At 42.3% G+C, this 20180-nt stretch overlaps 3 protein-coding genes and 1 long non-coding RNA gene across 7 annotated transcripts in view; 3 read left to right on the top strand and 1 right to left on the bottom strand.

Annotated features, from left to right (window-relative positions):
- Nucleotides 1–3232, top strand: part of myo15ab (myosin XVAb) — a 49863-nt gene extending 46631 nt beyond the window's left edge. For all 3 annotated transcript variants that reach the window (XM_037115077.1, XM_037115069.1, XM_037115062.1), the window contains 4 exons: nt 10–143; nt 1902–2035; nt 2197–2337; nt 2426–3232. In XM_037115077.1, coding sequence (XP_036970972.1) covers nt 10–143; nt 1902–2035; nt 2197–2337; nt 2426–2527 — 511 coding nt within the window. In that variant the 3' untranslated portion in view covers nt 2528–3232. The remainder of the gene's footprint in view (nt 1–9; nt 144–1901; nt 2036–2196; nt 2338–2425) is intronic.
- LOC119028867 lies at nt 1612–4894 on the bottom strand. 2 transcript variants are annotated; one of them, XR_005077829.1, is made up of 3 exons: nt 4766–4894; nt 4337–4487; nt 1612–2017 (listed from the first exon to the last, which is right to left on the bottom strand). It is a non-coding gene; the product is annotated as an uncharacterized LOC119028867 (long non-coding RNA). The 2 variants fall into 2 exon arrangements; XR_005077828.1 differs by having other exon boundaries at nt 4343–4487.
- Nucleotides 4895–5002: 108 nt separating this feature from the next.
- On the top strand, nt 5003–9776 carry alkbh5 (alkB homolog 5, RNA demethylase). The gene is made up of 4 exons (XM_037115254.1): nt 5003–6378; nt 6463–6543; nt 6646–6759; nt 7965–9776. Exons 1-4 carry the CDS (start codon nt 5660–5662, stop codon nt 8122–8124), a joined length of 1074 nt encoding a protein of 357 aa, XP_036971149.1. The 5' UTR covers nt 5003–5659; the 3' UTR covers nt 8125–9776.
- Nucleotides 9777–10884: 1108 nt separating this feature from the next.
- mief2 (mitochondrial elongation factor 2) lies at nt 10885–18891 on the top strand. The gene is made up of 8 exons (XM_037108915.1): nt 10885–11067; nt 13016–13174; nt 13921–14086; nt 14223–14320; nt 15345–15521; nt 15670–15833; nt 16343–16495; nt 16794–18891. The coding sequence occupies exons 2-8, from the start codon at nt 13037–13039 to the stop codon at nt 17302–17304; spliced, it is 1407 nt and encodes a 468-aa protein (XP_036964810.1). The 5' UTR covers nt 10885–11067; nt 13016–13036; the 3' UTR covers nt 17305–18891.
- Nucleotides 18892–20180: the final 1289 nt, after the last annotated feature.

The following is a 20180-nucleotide window of genomic DNA, read 5'->3' as shown; positions in this document are numbered from 1 at the left end:
GTCCTCCAGACATGAATTATCGGAGTACATCGCCGCACCTCTCTTCAAAAAGCAGCCGCCCCAGCAGTGGGTTACCATGGTGACGCAGCACATGCAGCAAGTGCAGGCCCTGAGCCCGCACCAGGCCAGGGCGCAGTTTCTGGGTAAGATCCCTGTTTATATCAACAGGAGTGTCCACAGATGAAGTCGGGGCTTTGGGCTGAACTGGTTAGATCTATTTATTTGTTTATTATGGTTACATTTCTCTCTCACTGTGTATGTAATTCTGTACCGCAGCATCAATATATGCTGTGATATGGTACATTTTTTTAGGAGAGCCAGTTGTAGAACAATATTTCTTACAAATTAGTCGACAGTAATGTCTTTTTTGGCAAATCCAGCAAATACATTAACTGACAAACAAAGATCATTATCATATAAAAACGCTATAATGTCAGAAAACTTTTCCTGCTCACTGATTTGCCACATTGCCCATGTTGACCTAAATACAGACACAGATGTTTAAGGGACAGAAAGTGAGGTGGAGGCTGATTATTTGTCAAGCCTGCATTCAAATCTCCTTCCTCCAGACTTCTGGACTGAGCCCTCACGGACTTCAGTCGTATCTGCTGTGACATTTTCACTATAATCACATCATGTCTGCGAGGGCGTTAGACTACAAGGCTAATAGAAGCCATTGATGGACAGGCCTAAAGATTAAATCAATAAATACATTTTGATTACCTCTACAGCCTGGACTGCATCATAGTTCAGTACCACGATGTGGTGGTGTATAATTTACAGCCTACACGATTGAAGCAGTGTTTTAATAACCAGATTGTTTTACACAATTATAATACGTTCGGCGATGTCACGTCTGTATTGCAATGAATTGTGGGTTATTAAATCAGTGAAGTCTGAACCCCAAGCTGACCCTCAGGAAGTCTGCAGAAAGTCCTACTGAGGGCACTTGTGGACCGAATGAATTGTGAGTTTGGCCAACCCTCAACAGGGCCGCAAAGTCTCTGATTGGTTTTGATATTAAGATGCAACCAAAGTAATTTAAAATAACACTGCACCAAATTTTCTTCCCAGAGCAGCGGCTTAGCAACACTCCCCAGTATACTTCTTATTTGCACATATCCCCAGAAGCCTGATTAACAAAACAGAGGCTTATTGCCAGCGCAATATAAAAATACTTTTACCAACATTTCTGTAAAATAATCTTAACCAGCTTTTTCCAGCCTATCACAGAAATCAATCACCGGTTAGTCTTCCCCTCCCAGGGTGCCCGGTAGCACACAAAATTGTAAAGCGATTGTTTTTTTGTTAGGCTTTATTGATACAGCTCAAGATATGACAGAAAACAGGATGAGAGAGAGGGGGATAGACACGCAGCAAGGGCCCCAGGCAGGGACTCAAACCTGGGGCCACAGCAGCGAGGACAAAGCCTCTGTACATGGGACGCCTGCTCTACCAACTGAGCTAAGCGGTGCCTCATAGTGAGGTTTACAGAGTACCAGTGGTTTAATTATGCCTGCGGCTAATGTTTTTACTTTGTTAGTCTGTGTGTATCTGCGTCATCATGACAAATGTGTCCCTAAGGACACCAAACACCAAACATAGAAGCAATTCTGTTTTTTCAGGTGTTTGTCTGTCAGCGGACAGATTTTTGTCAGTACGTGAAAGACACAGTCATTAAACTCTACAGGTGCGTAATTCATCAAAAGTAATGCCAAAGTGAAAATGCTCCAAACAAGAGTGACAGAACTAGAGAGGGAGGAAGAAGGAGAGGGCTCCAGTCATTCCCTCCACTCCGGTCCATCTGGTATTGTTTTCATTTCGTCTGTCCGTCTGTCTCCCCCAAAGAATAAAAATGTGACAGTGAGCGCTCACTCTTGTTAAATTCTGTCTTTGTGCAGGCCTGATCAGTGCGTTCCCCATGTTCGGCTCCTCGTTCTTCTACATCCACAGCAGCAGCTCCACCACCTTCTACGCCCCCTGTATTGTTGCTGTCAATCAACACGGCCTCCACTTCCTGCACAAAAATACACACGTAAGGACCCGCACTCACACACACACACACACACACACTCACACACACACAATCACAGTCGTCAAGTGCTGATATGATTCATCTCATCGTGACTGAAACAGAAGCCGAGTCACATAGTTTCAGTGAGACAGTTGTTGTATTGTTTGATCTCTGTGGCGCAGGAGCTGATGTCAGTGGTCCCCCTGGTGGAGGTACAGTCCAGCCGCACCCAGAGGCCCACTGCTGGGACGAGTTACCCATACGTAGACCTCACCCTGGGCGACATTAGCACACAGAAGGTCATTCAGCTGCAGCTGGAGCAGGTATTATGCAAACACAGATAAGGACACTCTGCGGCGGCCACACACGATCATTTTTCCAGTTGTTATGTTACTGTGTCTTTGTCTGCAGGGCCTGGAGTTGTGTCGAGTCATCGCCATGCAGGTGGAAAACATGATGTCTGTGCGGGATAAAAGACTCACCCTGCCACCCAGCGAAATCACCATGTTATAACACGAGCTCGTGATTAATCCTACGCACACACTCTGATGAACACACACAGATACACACACACACACACACACATACAGACATTAGATGAAACCCTTATAAACTGCCTACCTCTTATTGTCTCCAGGTGTTTGTGTCTCACACACACATAGACGATATTGAATGCATAATTGTTCCCTGGAGTCAGTCTCACTTATACTTGACTGTGTTACTGCATTTACCGAACAAAATACATCCCAGATACAGTGAAAATTTCTTCATTATGAGTTCATGTTTCTTTCAGGTTGACACATTTATATTTGCACATATTAATGTAGATTAATTGATTGAACATTTAATATGTTTTATCTGTACAGAAGCTGTTAATATACTGTGAGGAATCATCATAGGCCTGTGCATTGTCAGCGTTTTATAACTCATGTAACATACTTTTTTATTTTTTTATTAATACTGTCATCTGTAAACAATGCACAAAAAAATTGTCTCATTCAGTCAATTAATGCATCAAATTTTCCTGTTTTGTAAATAATGTTTTATCAAAATAAAATATGCAAATCTTAAGAGAAAGATACAAGCACTTCTGCACTAAATGATTACAATCAATAAACTGTACAAACAAGTATTTGGTATGAAAATGTATCAGTATGTGAAATGTTTTCATTGATATCACCTCTATAATAAAAACAGCCCTTGAAATATTTTAATGAACAGTGTCTCAGGCAAATACCTTTGTTTGCATCAGCGATATTTTTTTCATTTTCAATCTAATTGTTTAATCTCTAAAATGCCTGAAAAATGTGAATAATTGTGGCAATTAAACCACTGATTACTGAATTAGTTGGTAAAAAAAAAATCTAAATTCAGAATTCCTATTCAATTGTTTCTTTTAAGCTAAAGTGCCAAAGATTCACTTGTTCCAGCTCTTAAGACCTGAATAATATCTTCAATGATATTGAATCAATGTCTTCTGGGTTTTGGACTATTCATTGGGCCAAACAAGCAATTTGAAAAGTTGAGCTTCTGGTAAATTTGATCAATTTGAATCAATTAGATTATTTTCTAAATTGACCAACTAATATTTTACATGTCAGAACAGAGCAAAAGGCCTAAAACATGGCAATCACAAGACGCCAGAGCCGAAGGCAATGACATCAGTTTGCCTGTTTGTCTGACCAAACCACAAACCCAAAAGTAATCAGGTTACACTTATATAACACAGCGATGATTCTAGATTAATGTAGCATCAGAGAACTTTTCCACACAGAATTTCCGGGTGGTATTATTGATGGTTGTGCAGATAACTGGATCATTTCCATTTTCCTCGGAGTGACAAGTAACAACATGTGAGTTTGTTTAATCATTTACTCTATAACAGAAACAGAAATGTCACCAGTTAATGTTCCTTTCCCAGAGTGCTCAGTAGCACACACAGTTGTGAAGCGATAGTGATGTTTACAGTTGCCTGCCAGTGGTTTAATTATTCACAATTGCTTTGTGCAATCAACATTTACGACATAATGATACACTGAAACTGAAAACTTCTCTATTGCCAGTTTAAAAACAAAGAAATCATGAAAAAAAAAACTAGCAGTTAATTTTTTTATGTCAGTCGACTAATTAATTGACCAGTTGTTCCAGATCTAAATAAAGGAAAGCATTGAATACAGTATGCATAAACATATTTGAGTGTACAGCAGTTAGGTGTTACGTTTGGGGTGGAATTAAGGTGGAACCAGATGCAAATTCAAAATCCAAAAACTGAAAGCACACAAAACAAACACCAGAGGGAAGCCAAAGGCTATATGCACTGACACTGACGTCAAGAGGAGCAACAGGTGAGGTGGAGCAGCAGGTGAGGACACTCTGGCTGATGAGCAGCACACTGGTCAGCTGAACACAGACAGAGGGAGACAAACATGCAACACGAAGGAAGGAAGGGAAAGACAGGGAAGAACACAGGACACTGAAAGGACACAGGAGGGCATGGAAATCAAAACACAAGACACCACAAGACACAGAACCATGACATTAGGCCTGATGCATGGTGGGTTATGGACAGAAATGTTTTGTAAGGTTTATAAATTCTGCGCAAAAAAAGGTTTGCTTAAATCTGTTTACAAATATTGAGATACTTGTTTGAATTAGGAATCTTATAAATGTATATTTGCACTGTTTTCTCCCCACAGAGGGTAAATACGAATGACATTTTTCGACTTTCTTCTAAATAAATAAAATACTTACATGTAGTTTTTGTTATTAGTAATGTTGAGTTATTAGTGGAGTGTAAACACAGCCTCTGAGACAAACATAAGTGAGCTTCATGGCAGTAAATCAGAGGTCAGTGGGACAGAATTAGCAGCCTGCCCTCCCAAATATGGATTTGAGTGTCTTCCGCCCAGGACACGTGACCGCCCCTCCCCACTTTGGCAGGTCACCACTGAGCATGCGCAGACGTGTGGCAGTTTACACGAGTTTATTTTCAGCCTTTCTCCTGAAGACGCGCTGCGAGAGTGTAAACTGACCGCGGTTCGAGCCGTGTGCGGATTTAAGAATGTGTTTCCTTCACTCCTGGAGATAAAGAAAAAAAAAACCTGAGAGGAAACGTCTCCGGAGCACCGAGGTTTGGAATTTAGCGGCGACATGTGAAATGTTGCTGCGTGGTTTGTCGGTATTTCCAGGCGGCAACGGACAGACCCAGCCAGGCTAGCTGAGCTAACTAGCCGAGCCAACCTCCCCCCACCCCCGGCTAGCTGTCGTTAGCCTCTCCGGTGGCTGAGCGTGGCGTGGTGTCGACGCAGCATTTAACACAGCTCTGCTTGTTTGTACGCGCCCGGTAATATCATCCACATACTGCCAGGTTTCATACCAGAGTGCTGTTTCAATGCAGAGACACAGGGGCGGCGGAGCAACTTAGCTAATGGTAGCTAGCTGTTTGTGTACGCTGGACACCGCTGTAAGTGAGAGTGAGCTGTCCCTCCAACTAGCAGTATCCAGTTCCAGAGACTCTTTTTGACATCTAGTCCGCTCATATTAAGCAGCCTGAGGTAAAACGACTCTGAAATGCAGCGCTGATGCATGCTAACTGTTAGCTAGTAGCTCACGTCGCACTACGCCGGTCATATTGTTTTGGCTGACATGGCAGCCAGCGGATACTCTGACCTGAGGGAGAAGCTGAAATCCATGACTCCACACAGAGAGGAGGAAAAACAGAAATACGTGGACGGGACGAGTAACGGCAGCGGTAAAGGTCGGAAGCGCAAGTATCGAGAGTCCGACGACGAGGAGTTTGATTACAGCGATGACAACGCGGAGCTCCGGGAGCAGGAGGCCCACCGGGTGAGGAGCAGCATCCTGCAGAAGAACATCTTCACCCCGGAGGAGTGCGCCCTCATCGAGGAGAAGATCGACGACGTTGTCGCTCAAGGAGATGCTGGACTTTACCGTGAGCACACCGTGGACAGAGCACCCCTCCGCAATAAGTACTTCTTCGGGGAGGGGTACACGTATGGATCCCAGCTGGAGAAGCGTGGGCCGGGTCAGGAGAGGCTGTACCGCAAAGGAGAGGTGGATGAGATCCCAAGCTGGGTGCATGAGCTGGTGATCAAGCGTCTGGTGTCCAGTGGCGTGATCCCGGAGGGTTTCGTCAACAGTGCAGTCATCAATGATTACCAACCAGGTGGCTGCATTGTTTCACATGTAGATCCCCTGCACATCTTTGCACGACCCATCGTCTCAGTGTCCTTCTTCAGCGACAGCGCTCTCTGCTTCGGCTGCCGCTTCCAGTTCAAGCCGATCAGGGTGTCTGAGCCGGTGTTCGTCCTGCCTGTGAGGAGAGGGAGTGTCACAGTACTCAGGTGACTATGCGTGTGTTTGCTGTCATGCACTGATTGAGCTGCTGTTTTTGTGTGGCTGTCACTGAAACCATCTTCCCTTCTCAGTGGTTACGCTGCTGACGACATCACCCACTGCATCAGACCTCAGGACATCAAGGAGCGGCGTGCAGTTATCATCCTTAGAAAGTGAGCTGACATACTATCACTCTATCAAAGAAACTGTCTTGTTTGAAATGTTGCTATGATCCATTTATTTCCTCCTCTAATGCACCCGCTTCTCTTTGCCAGGACCAGACCCGATGCTCCTCGACTCGACTCTGGCAGCTCTTCTCCTGTAGAGAGACCCGTTCCACTGAAAGCTAAACGGTCACATCGCAGAGCAGACCCTGATGCTGCTCACAGGTATACGTCCACACATACAGACACAGTAGACGTCTCCGTGGATGAAATAAATGAATGTCCAGCAAAAACTCCTACATACAGCAAATAAGAGCTGCGAGGGTCACAAACTCAGAGTCCCACCATTCAGTGCCAGTGAACGGAAGAACTTGCATGTGTCTCTCATGCACACAATGGTTATCAAGACTTCAAAAGCAAATTGATTTAAAATTCATTAGTGAGGCAGCCTGTGAAAGACAACTCGTCATTCTCGGTATCAAAAACAGCTTTAGCTCAGTGTTGTCTTTCCACTCTGTCTCATGCAGTAGGTTTCAAATATCACATGAGCGTTGTGGCTCTTTGTGTTAGTCTTCTGCCATGTCTCAATGAAGCTGTAAGGGCACCCTGATCTGAATAACACAAAGCCTTAATGAGGCCGGTAGTGTTTCGCATTTCAAGTCTTAAAAGGGCTAAAGACACATCCGTGCAGAGTGAGACTGTATCAGAGTTATTTTTACAATAACAAAGCAGTGTTACAATCAGTCAGGACGTGAGGAATAATAATGATAATCTTTGTTTGTTTATAAAGAATCTTAACATCAAGTACTGTACAGATATGCAAGTAAAATGATAATCAACACAACATAATGCAAAATATACAACACTAATATCAATAGAATTAAATAAAAGGAGAAATTATGTTCAGAAACATCAGACAAAGACCACCAAAGCAAACAATACCAGAATAGTGAGAGAAAACAATTAAAACAGCAGGTTAGCACTAAAACTGGAATTTCACGTAGACCAAGCAGCAACCATAAGAACTTAAAAAAGCCTTAAAGTTACTAAACCAGCCATCGTGAGGTCCCCGAGCAGGCTGTTCCAGAGTCTGGGGGCATTTATAACAAAAGCCAGACCAGTCGTAGTCACCAAACTACACTTTGGGACAACCAGCAGAGTCTTATCAGAGAACCTCAGGTTACAACTTGGCTCATACGGGAGTATGGAGACCACAGAGAGCTTTAAAAGTTGACAATAAAATCTAACATTCAATTCTAAATTTACCCAGTAGCCAGAGAAGGGCAGCTGAAACCGGAATGATGTGATCATATCTCCTTGAACCAGTCACATGTGTGGCCGCTGCAGTCTGCACCAGCTGCAGAACGCCTGGTTGATTGGAATCTGACTTGGCATCGCAATCTTTTTTTTGTTTTTTTTTCCTCCACCAGGCCGAGAGTTCTAGAGATGGACAAAGAGGAGAACAGACATCCGTCAGTGTCGCGCCACCGTCGTCACAGCATCAGCTCAGAGAACTACTGGAGACGTGGTCAAAACTCTGACAAACACCGGGAGAGTTCAGGACGCAAAGTCAAAATGAGACGTCATTGAACACTTCTGAGTCACACATGTACACATTTAAATCTATTTGCTCTTTTACATATTTCAATATTGTAACATTCTTTGATCAGCCATCTTTTTCTCGCTCCAGTTTTAGTCTGGCACAAGGAGCACAGTCATGTTGTCTGCGTTTTGATTTGAGTCTGGATCAGTTTGAGTGCATATTTGTTTCTGGCAGACAAAGCGGACGCCTCTGCTACGCAGTACAGAACCTTGAGTTATTTACTACTGTTAGGCTCTGTTTGTTAAACTGTTTAATTACCTTAAATGAAACATTTCTTGTTTCTATGTCCATAGATTCTTCAAAATGGCATGTATTTTTTGTAACTGAGATGTACAGACCGCAAGAGCTAAAAGAGAGATGTATGTATGGACTTGTACAAAGGAAAACCTGAGCTGTAATCTAACTTGTTATAATGTACAATACGTTTGTATAGTCTTTGATTGGGGGAACTTTTATGCAGAAAGAAAGTTTTGTTTTTTCGCACCTACATTTCTGATCCCTACCGTTACGGTGCCATCCCAGATCGTTGCTGTTTGTTCACTTCAGCCTCCCTGTTGCATTTTAAGTTGAAACAACTGGCAGATGTGCAGCCTTGCTGTCTGTGCTATGATTTGATTCAGCTGTGTGGCTCGTGGTGGCGAAGGGTCACAATGTGATGCATTAACTAAACTGAAGCTTTATGGAGTTGTTAAAAACTCAGGCCTTGTTTTACACTCCTGTTTCAGTCTGAAGTTGCTTTACCTTATATAGAGACAGAGGCTGTGTGATTGCTGTTCTGTATTAAATCCAATTTTTCCTCATTTGGATCGGTCAGAACTTAATTCGAGCAACAACAACATTATTGTGTCTTGTTTAGCAAGCATTTAAACATGCAGGTGAGAGGAATCTAATTTCCTGGTGTTTTTGTCCTTGCGGTTTGCTGTGTAAATACAGATGAACTTGTTTCCTGCTCCCAGTCAGCTGTATTTGGCAGAGGAACTGATTAGCTCTCCGCTAGGTTAGTCTGGAGTTACACATGAGCAAAAATAACCTCCGTTCAAAGGAGAAATTACTTTCTAAAAACAGATTGTTTGTGGTTTTCTGAAGCTGTGCTGCGTTTGAGCAAAAGTGCAAAGTAATGACCTGCAAGAAGCAAAATACTGGAGCCCCTAAAAAGAAAGGGACACTAACTTTGTGGAGTCACGTGAAATGGTGGTTTCATTTATGTTTCTGGCTACAAAGCACAGGCTGAGTAAAATCATTGGAGTCTCCACAGAGTTTCTCTGCCATTCATTCAAGTTTGATCTCTAAATCAGGCTGGTTGTTCAACAACCAGACCACAAAACAACAAGCTGGAGTGTGTCGTCTTCTGCCAGGAGCAGCAGTTACTCACTTTATTGGCATGTGTAACCCATCCGTGGTGGAGTCGGGCTGTTACCCCCATTAAAATTCTATCTTTTCTATTATTAGAATAGCCTTGTCATTGATTACTGTTGATTTAGGTTTCAGTTAAGTGATGATTTTCACTCAAGATGAGAAGTTTGGACCTTTGCTATTAAGTTTCTGTATTCCCCTAATCTTTCCATCATTTGTATATTACGCTTCCACAATATTTCCTTAAAGATATTTATAATTCAATAAAGAAAACATAGAAAATGTATCTGCTTTTAAATATGTTCAGTTGTAAAATCAGAGGCAACACACGAAACATGAAGTAAAATCTAACTTTTCATCACAGACTAATAGAAGTGGAACTAGGTTAAAAAAAAAGTGCTTGAGTTAATTTACTTTGGTTTGGAAAATTAAATGTGATCAAGTAAATGCATGAACAGATTTGGTATTGGTTTTGGCATCATCATAATAACTTGGCTTCACAGGACTAAAGACAACTGACAGCAGTCGGCGACGGTCAAATCAGGGGCATGTTTGGAAAAGTGTTTCTGAGATAAAGGTTCAAAGTTTGTTCCTGAAGCTTTTGGATTTTGCCTCAAATTTTGCTTCAACTTTATTTGCTGCTGAAGACCATGTGAACACAAGCAGCAGATAAAAGAAATACCTTAATTTTAGAGAAAAGATGTCTACAAAACTAGATAAATACAAAGAAAAGAGACATAGAACAGATGAATAAATGAATGGCACCAAAGAGCGAGGAAGTCTATTAGAAGAGCAAGGATGAGTACACAGTTCTATTTATATCTTATTATTTTTTCCATACATTTCAATTACTTAAAGTATTCAACCAAACACTGAAGGAGGGCGTCCCATCATTCCTTATACATGTGGTTTTACCCAAGAGAATCACAAGAGTAACAGTATCAGAAACATTTGGATCCATAAAATAAATTATATAAGCCATTTTTAAAGACAACCATTTGTCAGCATCAAACCAAAACATGTTAGAATATGGACTATTAATCAATAAATGGTCAACTGTTTCAGCCTAAAAAAAAATAAAAGCATCAACTTCAGATTTAAAAGTTTTGTGTAGAAAGTCACAGATGATGACATTTTTTTTAAAACTGTCTTTGACTCCAGGAGCAATGGGACATTAGATAAAAAAAAGAAAAGGACCTCAATATTATTCCATACTGAATATGAGTTAAAGGTTCTTTATTTAAAAAAACCTCCACTGTAATCGTTATGTTATTGTATTTTGCATTTAACAAGTTTACAACTTTTAGAAGGTGTAATCAGACCTTCTTGTCATGTTTACGTCCTGATGTAGTTATTCGGAGCTCCTCCTGAGGGCGCTACTGCACCTTCACGTTGAATGCCAACCGCAATTAAAACGTAGAAGAAGAAGACAGCAGCTGTTAGCTAGCTGGCTGAGCTATATTTACTCTCTGCCTGTTAACAATAGACAGGAACTCCGTATTGTTAAACAGCAACAACTTACGTGTTTTTACCAAACTCTAATGGTGTGCAGCCGGACTGAGACATTTCTCTGAGTGGTGAGTATATTTGACAGAAGCGGAGCGGCAGCTGTCACCGACAGCTAATGTAGATAACTGGCGAGCTGGCTAGCTTGACTAACTGACGTTTGTTTGCTGCTGACGACAGTAAAACGCTAATATTAGTCGGTTGGTTGGTCGTGGAGGTTAGCTACAAGGACATTTATCGTGTAATGATATTTAGTGTCATGTAACTAATCTCTGGCGTCACACTTCGAACTGAGGCTTATATGTTGCTATCACAGGGAAGAGCAGGGCTGATGTGTTGAGCTGAAAATGTCAGCGGTCAAGCCAGAAAGATGACATGCTTTTATATTTCAAGGCATGTTAAAAATACTTTTTCTAATACCCTTGTGGGGAAAAGTCCATGTGCTCTTTTTCTGCGTGTATCTTATGTAACAGCTCTGCTGTGTTGAACCGCAGTGCTGCCACCCTATGTCACTACAGCAACACACAAAACACACAAGTAAACAATAACTAACAAACAAAGCATTGTTGTATTGTTGTTACTTCATAACTGTCCCATTGTGATTGAATGTTACCAAGCACATTTACTCAACTACTGTACCTGGGTGCATTTTCGAGATATTTTACACTTTTACTGCACTACATTTATTTGATTACTTTAGTTACTAGTTACTTTGCAGATTGCATTCTGCATCACAGCATGTCTGCTCTCCCACAGTGTCAGCTTGGTGCTGTGTGATGCTGCAAATGCTATACATTTCTCACGTTTTTACCAAAATGTCATTATAATATATTATATTGATTTATATTATAAACTTAAAGTGAACTATAAATAAATGCTGCTTTGGAAGCAGTTGAAGGGTAAAGCAGACATTGCACTGACTGGACAACAAACTGCAGTTTGGTTAGTCGCATTATTGACCGGACTGATCAATGTGTTGATCGGTTGCTCACTTTGTTTGCATGTATTATCGGCTCCACCAGCGTTTGGTAACATCTGTCAACATCAGGAGTTCTTTGCTCGACATGAATGTTACGTGACTAACATTACACAGAGAGCTAAGCGCTTCTCTGATGTCCAACGTGTCACCTCAGAGCCTTACGTGCTGCAGACATTTGACCAGGAAGGTTGTTACAGCCTGCAAGACTCAGGCATGTACTGGGTCTATAAATAGACCATGTCTCCATTCTTGGGAACCTGTACCTCTGGCAAGGAGAGAAGACACATGCCTGAAACAGTTAAGAGTGACGTCCAGTAGAGCTAGAAATGTTCAGCACAGTTCACATGTTCGGTTTGTACTATAGTATAGTATATTTACCTCATGGTCACGTATGTGTCTGGTTAGTTTCAAGAAACATGCTCCACTGCTGCTTCGTATTACCTTTGATCACAGGCCTGACAGTCAGATGGGCAGCTCACAGTTCAACCAGTACGCCTTTTATCACAGAGGACAGATTGATTTGTCACAGAAAGAAAATGTAATGTGATTAATGACAGCAATAAGGACTGTAATCCGTTCGTCTCACTGTACATGCTTAATAAGACACTATGATAAAAGATTCATTGTTAATTTAACTCCTATGCCAAATCAGAATGGCTCCTCTAAAAATGCCTGTCGTCAGTTGACTTTCCTCTGACCGACTTCTCCGACACAGAAGCAGCCAAGAGAAACAAACCAGCAGTGAGGTCCTCGCGTCCATTTTTTTCCAGTGTCACAAATCACAAGTTTTCCTCAAGGCTATCTGCAGATTAGACTGCATAAAATAACAACATTTTTTCAATCTACAGAAGGTAAGAATATTCATGTCAACTGCATAATGTCGTATATCAGCGACTGCTTTGAAATTATACTTAAAAGCTTTCACTCTGTCTCCATGAAGGAAACAATGCTGCAGGTAGAGTTAATTTTCCCTTCACCTGACAGGGATGTCTTGTGTTTTCTTTCTGCCCACTTAAATTCTTGCCCTCTCTCTTCCCAAGGCTAACCACAAAAAGAGAGCCATGTACTTCCAGGGCAACCGGAGGCGAGGAGAGGATGGCATCACGGTGGTGATTGACTTCCTGCTGTCGAATGCCCGACTGGTTCTGGGAGTCGGCGGGGCTGCCATGTTAGGAATCGCTACATTGGCAGTGAAACGGGTGAGTGTTTTTGAGATTGTTAGTACCACATGAGTGGGTCTCTCTATTAGGCATTCTTCCTGCGAATATGGATTCTCCATGAAACTGAAAAGAAAAAAAATTGTCTGGCTTGATTTTTTATGTTCAGTTCCACTTATAGATTCATCCTCCTACAGCTCTTTTATTGTCTTTAGCATGTTTTGATATATAGAAAAGTTGCAGTATATCATACAAAAACTACTCTAGTGTAAGTAATACATATGGGTTGTTTTGTAGAGCTGCAAAAAAAAATGTACTGTGATTGTTATATGATCACAGAATTAACATATTTGAATCACGACTTTAATCACTGAGCCCCATTCAATAGCATTCCCGAGCAGTGTGGTCCATAGTCAAATCTAGAAGCGGTGGTTTGAATCATAAAGTGGCCAGTACTATCTGTTAAAATTATTGCTGTTTGACTCTCTCTCACTAATAATTCACCTCAGTGGTTTATTAAACATTGCACATTTTTATCATTTCAGTTAAATGTATTGCATGGAAGTGGAGTGACTGTAAATCTTCTTCAGAAAATGTGTCCAGAATGCTTTCTGCATCATCAGGATGTTCCTGTTCCAAAGTTTCTTCAGGCTTTATTTATCTATTCACCTCTTAACTCAAAATGTGTTTGCCTGCGGGGTTATGGCAATGTATGCACTCTGTATCTGTGCAGTGCGTTATCAGCCGTGCAGCGCATGCATGACAGCACTTTTCATGTTTGTGTTCAGCTGATAGAGCGCGCAGGCCGTGCAGCCGACGATGAGAAGGTGGAGCAGAAGATGGCTGAGAGCTGGGAGGAGTTGAGTCTGGTCTCTGCTTCCCCCACCATGATCAGGAAGGGCATAGAGGGAGTGGTGATGAAACATGTTGCCAAGGCCGCCAAACAACAGAAAGGTATTGACTGCACTTCAGGAACCAGAGGTGTTCAAGCAAATGTCACAAAAATATATTAGAATTTATAAGTCTTGTAATCTAATCGTCACTGTAGCCCACGTTGGTTGACAACTGCTTTAATTTCTCTCTCTGTCAGCTGACCTGTGCCAGCAACCGCAGGCATCCTCTCTGGAGGTGCAGCCCAAACCTGAGTCAGAGTCCAAGAGGCTGCAGCTGTGCGTCCTCAGCTTGCAGGTAAATCTCTGTCATTTCACCTCTGAACCCTTAAAGGCAGAAATTATGCATTCAGTGTGAGCAGCTGCTGGAAGAGCTCTGCTCAGTGTTGGCTCATTCATTTATGCATGTGTAGCATGCTTTTGTAAAGTGCAGTGCTTAGGGGATACGCATTGTTATGCAGTGGTTCGGCTGCACAGAGCCGCGAGAGCCGTGCATAATCAAAATACTGTGTGTGACTGTGCACCAGCCGTATAGAGGGAGTCAAACAAGCATGAAACGGCTTTGAGTGAGTGTGCAGTACATCCACAAAAGCAGAAGTGTTGAGTGGATTGTTCTGTATTTGCTACATGAAATAATTTGTTTAGTAAATGTACGCAGGGCAAACGCTTGACTGGACTTTCGAGAGGATTTGAAACGGCAGGATTTGCATCTGTGGAAAACTGATTTTGCGGTGAATAATGGATAGTGCAAGAACACCTGGAATAAAAAAAACTGATTTTTCTTGCCTAGTACTTGATTATTTAAATGACTTGAGTTTATTTTAAGACCAACATCCACAAGAGAATCAGCAAAGTCAATTGTTTCAGTTGTCTCTTAGGTGCAGTTGTGTTTTGCCATGGCTGTAATACTCTTAGTCCTCATATAACACTGTTTATGCGGCACACACACTTCTTCACCTTTTTAAATGCTGCTTTAATAACGGCAACATCATTCACACCCCGCTGTTCTCTTCCGTGCAGCAACTTATCCAGCAAAACATAATCCTGTCAGTGTTCCTAAGTCTGCCCAGAGGCATGAAATGACTTTGAATATTTTATTGCTCGAGAGAGAGCTGCATGTATTCCCCGGAGAAGTGAAAAAACTTAAAAACTCTTTTGTTAACTTTGTGGTTAGAGCGTCAATGTCTTTGCAACACAGCACGTGCGCCTCTCTGCAGGAGACACATGTGGACACATAGTTCAGTCGCTGTCTACCTGACTTTTTGTCATCAACATCATCCCATGCTGTGTGTTGCTGGAAAACTTGTGTTCTCCATGTTTAGGAGCGGCTGCAGCAGTACTATCACACAAGGGCAGCACTGAGTCCACATGAGGTCCAGAGGGCTCAGTCTCTGGCTCTGGACATCTGCACTGAGATCCAGGGATTTCTGCACAGCCGTCATCCCGACATGCCCCTGGGAGAAATGAGCCTTGGAGGATCTCTACTGGATGATCTGCAGGTATGAATACGCAACCACACACATACACACAGACACGCTATGTATTCTTTCTCTGTCTGATAAAACACTTTCTGTCCCTCAGTGATGTCTCATATCAAGATCTTATATGAACGTCTCCTGTGTTTGTTTTCTGTGTGTGTGTGTCCAGGTGGTCACTGCGGACCATGCCTGTCTGCTGGTGCCTCTACAGCTGGAAGCCTCTCTGTGGCGCCTCGTCCCAGGAGAGGAAACTCTCCTCACACACCCGCTGCACTGGATGGTCCGACGGATCAACTTGGAATATTTTCCCAGAGGACTCAGCTACTGGGACAGGTGATCTCATACACACACACACGATTAAAACAATATGTGTCATTCATCAGGTAACCTGCACTTCTAGTTTATGTCTATAAATCCGATCAGTCGGTGTAACTAGCAGATTATTACTGATTAGTTGTTACAGTTGTGTTTTTGTTACAAACTGCACGTGTAAATAAAATAACAGCGAAATGAGGGTTGTGAATAATGATTATTTTCATTATTCATCAAGCTGCAGATAATTTTTTCCATTATTGTTGTTAATTATTTAGTCTCAGACATCAAAACATTCCCATTGCAGCAAAACAAATGTCTGGTTTGTTTCAGCAACAATTTAAAAAACCCAAATTGTTCACTTTTTTAATGATGTGTGACACAAGGTTACGACACATTTGTTTTTCTTGAAAAATGACTGTCATGTCCTATTTCCACTTTTACTGACACTAAATCTTTTTTATCCATTGAAACATTCTGATGGAAAACTGAACTTACCTCTAAGACCAGTCCCTCCTTGTGTCTTGCAGGTACCTGGTGGGTGGATACCTGTCCTCAGAAGCTGTGGTGAACATGTTCAACAAGGCTGTCATGGAAACTGTGAACTGGCCGTCCATCAGCAGCACCATGGACTGTCTCGTCAGGCCTGTACCGGGAGGACCGGAACTGAGAATAGAGATTAGGTACGTGTCAGTGTTTTATTGTTGTTTTCATTGTTGATATTCTATGACGAGTGAGGCGCTTGGTTTTTATGACTTAACATTAAAGCTGTTAAAGCATTATTTAGTCTTGGAATTTGCATGCAGAAGAAAAATGACTGCTAATGTTACTTCTTCTGTACTAGATCTATAAAAAGACGACCTAAGTTACCAAAAACAGTTATTTAATACATTTAATAAACGTGCTGTGTGATGTTTGAGTGTGTTTAACAAGTTGTTCTTGCTCTCTCTACTGGACGTTTCTCATGTTGACAACCTGTAGACCTGGAAATGGAGAAGACCGGGCACGCTGCAGTGATCAGCCCCTTTTTATCTCCATGTTGCCTCTGCTGAGGGAGGGGGACGTGGTTCTGACCGCCCAGCCGGAGCTCACCTCTCCCTGGGTCAACGCCTGGCACCTGTCCCTCTACCCGTGGGAGACTCAGCGCCTGACTCAGCTCGACACCGCTGACGACGGACACCGCAGACAGACACTTAAAACCCTTAAGGCGGTGTGCAGGCTGAACCCCGCCCTGCGACCACTCGAAGCCGCTCCACTGGCCAATCTCATCCTGCACCTCAGCGACGGCGAGAGCGACTGGTCTGAGAGCAGCCTGGATGTGAGATTCCAGCAGTGTATCACAGAGCTGATTGGCTACTTAGAACAAGGGGCGTTACACAGTTACTTCAAGCCAGCTGTCAACCTGCTGAGCAGCTTGTCAGAGGACCAGGTGGATCAGATGGGCTTCATGCTCTACTGTGCTGTGTCGGAGCCCGAAATACTGCTCATATAACTGTGTGCACATACCAGTCGTTTCTCAAGCTCCGAAACAAACAAAACAAACTGAAATCAAAGGGATAATCTTTTATCATCCAAGAGTTTTGGTTCAAGGCGGAGATGAATTATTCTTCCCACGGCCTACTCTCGTCATTCAGCTCCTCCATCCTGCTTTGATGCAAGGAAACAGGGTACAGTTGGAAAAATGGCAGGCACCATGGACTAATGTCTACACCGGAGGAGGAGAAGCTACAAAGAGAATGCAGATGTGGAAGTGATGGTCAGGCTAAAGAAATGACTCAGAGGAAAGGAGACGTGCCAAGGAAAGGAGCTGAGGAAGTGTTTATCGAGATGCTTCAGTATGTGCCTAATCGTGTGTTGTTGTTTTTATTGTTTTTGTGTTTTGACAGTCTGGCCTAGTCGCTCCCTAAGTGTGCTGTGAAAGGCTAATACTTGTTTCTGTCAGAAAGCCACAATTCATCCAGTCCACAAGCACACTTCTGCAGAAAAACAATCACTTCATTAAACATTACTTGAACATGCAAGCCAGAAATAATATTCAATCACATCATGATGCAAACATGTCAAAAAAAGTGTTCAGCAGCTTCATTTAGCTCAGTCTCACGCTCGCACAGGCTTGACGTGATGACGGCGAGCATGTCACGATATGTTCAAATGAGGTCTGTGAGGTGCTCAGTCCGCAGGTTTCAGAGGATGGATGCTTGGATTCTGCCCAAGCCTTTAGGCAGTCAGGTGATGCAGCATAAACCGTGACCACGTAGGGAGAAAGTTGTAATGAATAAATAGGTTCAAAACAAACCTTTTTTTTTGTTTTTCCAGTCACAGATTGGATGGTTAAGGCACCAAAACTACGTGTTGCGGTTTAGAAAAAGATCAGGATTGTGCTAGAGTCAAGTTCTAGGTTAAAATAAACACTTTGTCATTCATGTAGAGGCAACAAGGTCTAGCCAATCACAGCACGTCTGTTGGGCGCGACTGGACAAAACTATTCTTGCCGAAATAAATGACGTTGCCTGATGTTAACTCCTCACGCACACACACCACAGCAGAGTCGGCTTTTAAGTTTGCGTGGTCATAAGTTTTCACTGGGTGTCAGTGATGGTCAGCATGGCCACATACAGCTCAGTGTATCCAGGAGTGAAGTTTATTGCCTAAGTGCTTATTTTCTTTCTGTCTTTTAATTGATGGCGTGTGCTCTGCATCGTTTTCCTCAGTCTCTGTGTAATATGTTCTAACTATGCAGAAAAATAATGACCTGCTGAAAATCGCCAGGTTTTGTGCACTAATTAAACTGTTCTATCAGAGTTTGACTCACTTAACACATTGTGTATATTTTATCCTACTGGAGGCTGAAGTGTGCAGTATTTTGTTTGTCTCGTTTAGTGTTCAAGTCTGTTGCCAATCTTATTTGGGGAAACTAACTCTTTAATTTATGGCTAACCATTTTATGCACTTGCTTTTACACACAGTATGAATGTTGTGGCCATTTCTTCAGTTGTGTTTTCTTTGCTGAGTGAAAGAATATTGATTTATTGTGATCAAACATTGAAACTGCAAATAAAAATTAAAGCGTTTGTTTAGATTCTTGTCTCTAATTTTTTTTTTTTTTCTTGTCTGACTATTAAAATGATGCGTCACAAAAATAAGTCTCAGCTCAGTGTGTGTGTGAGACTGACAGACTTAAAACAAGAATGTGCATCTTTTAATGTGCAATTAATCAGACAAGATTCAGACTTTCATTTTGTTAACTTCAGTTTGACAAATAATGTTGTTGCTTTAATTGTTGCTATGGAAACAAGGTGAAGAACACTCAAAAGGATGAAGGCCTGTGGTTGGTCGCATTCTGTTCTGCTCTGTGTCAAACATGAAAGAATTGGAACTCTGCCTCGACATTTTCAAAAGATGCACTGTGAGGCTCCAGTGGTTCATAACAAGAGTCAGTAGGTTTGGAGAAGGTTTGGTTTTAAGGTTTGGCTGCTTTTTCCACTTCATGGGACTGTAAGAAGTCATGTTGATTTAGATAATCTGTTATAGGGAAGTTTCACAGGCAGGTTGAGCACTTGAAGCTGAAGTTTGACTGGATGTTTAGTGATTTCACTGAATTTGAGGTGGGCAGGAAATTAGATTACTTGAAAGATAGATGGAAGGTACGAAGTTACATTTACTGGAGTAGTGTACTTCAAAAGAGTACCAACAAGTATTTTAAACATCTGTCAGCAAGGACAGGGAATTAGGTTACTTGAAAGGTAAATGGAAGTTACATCTGCTCAAGTAGTGTACTTGTAAGTTTCAGCTGTGTTTGAGGTTTGGAGGCAGTTTTTTTAACTTAGCGGATGTGAATCAAGGCTCAAACTGACGTCAGAACAACTTCCATGGACCCCTGAGGACACGTGCGACCCAGTGACAGTGAGGATGGAGCGGCGCCCAGGTCTGTGCTGTCGGCCGGCATTTGCCAGGGAGCGTTGTTGAGCTGCACAGCTCACAGCTGATGGTCTGTGTCAGCCCTGCTGCTGCACAGACCGTCTCTGGACGCCACTGACCAGCCGCCTCGGTCGAACTCCGAAGCAGCTTCATGTCAGTCGTCCACCGACAGTGGGGACCTGATGGCGCCGTCCAGAGCGGCTCAACGTCACGTGTCCTCCAGAGGTAAGTGGAGGTTGTTGGTTGGCAGAGGTCTCTGTTGAAACATGGTTCAGTGTTTCTGCCTTATTTTACAATGTTTCTTAAGAAAAAGATGCTTTTACAAAGCATTCAGAAATATTTCAAACACCTGTCAACAAAGAAATTACTTGAGAGGTAAATGGAAGTTACATTTACTCAAGTAGTGTACTTGAATGTTTCAGCTGTGTTTGAGGTTTGGAGGCAGTTTTT

Source organism: Acanthopagrus latus, chromosome 1 (assembly GCF_904848185.1).
Source record: "Acanthopagrus latus isolate v.2019 chromosome 1, fAcaLat1.1, whole genome shotgun sequence".
Lineage (NCBI taxonomy): Eukaryota > Metazoa > Chordata > Actinopteri > Spariformes > Sparidae > Acanthopagrus > Acanthopagrus latus.
This window is presented reverse-complemented; position numbering and strand designations above follow the sequence as displayed.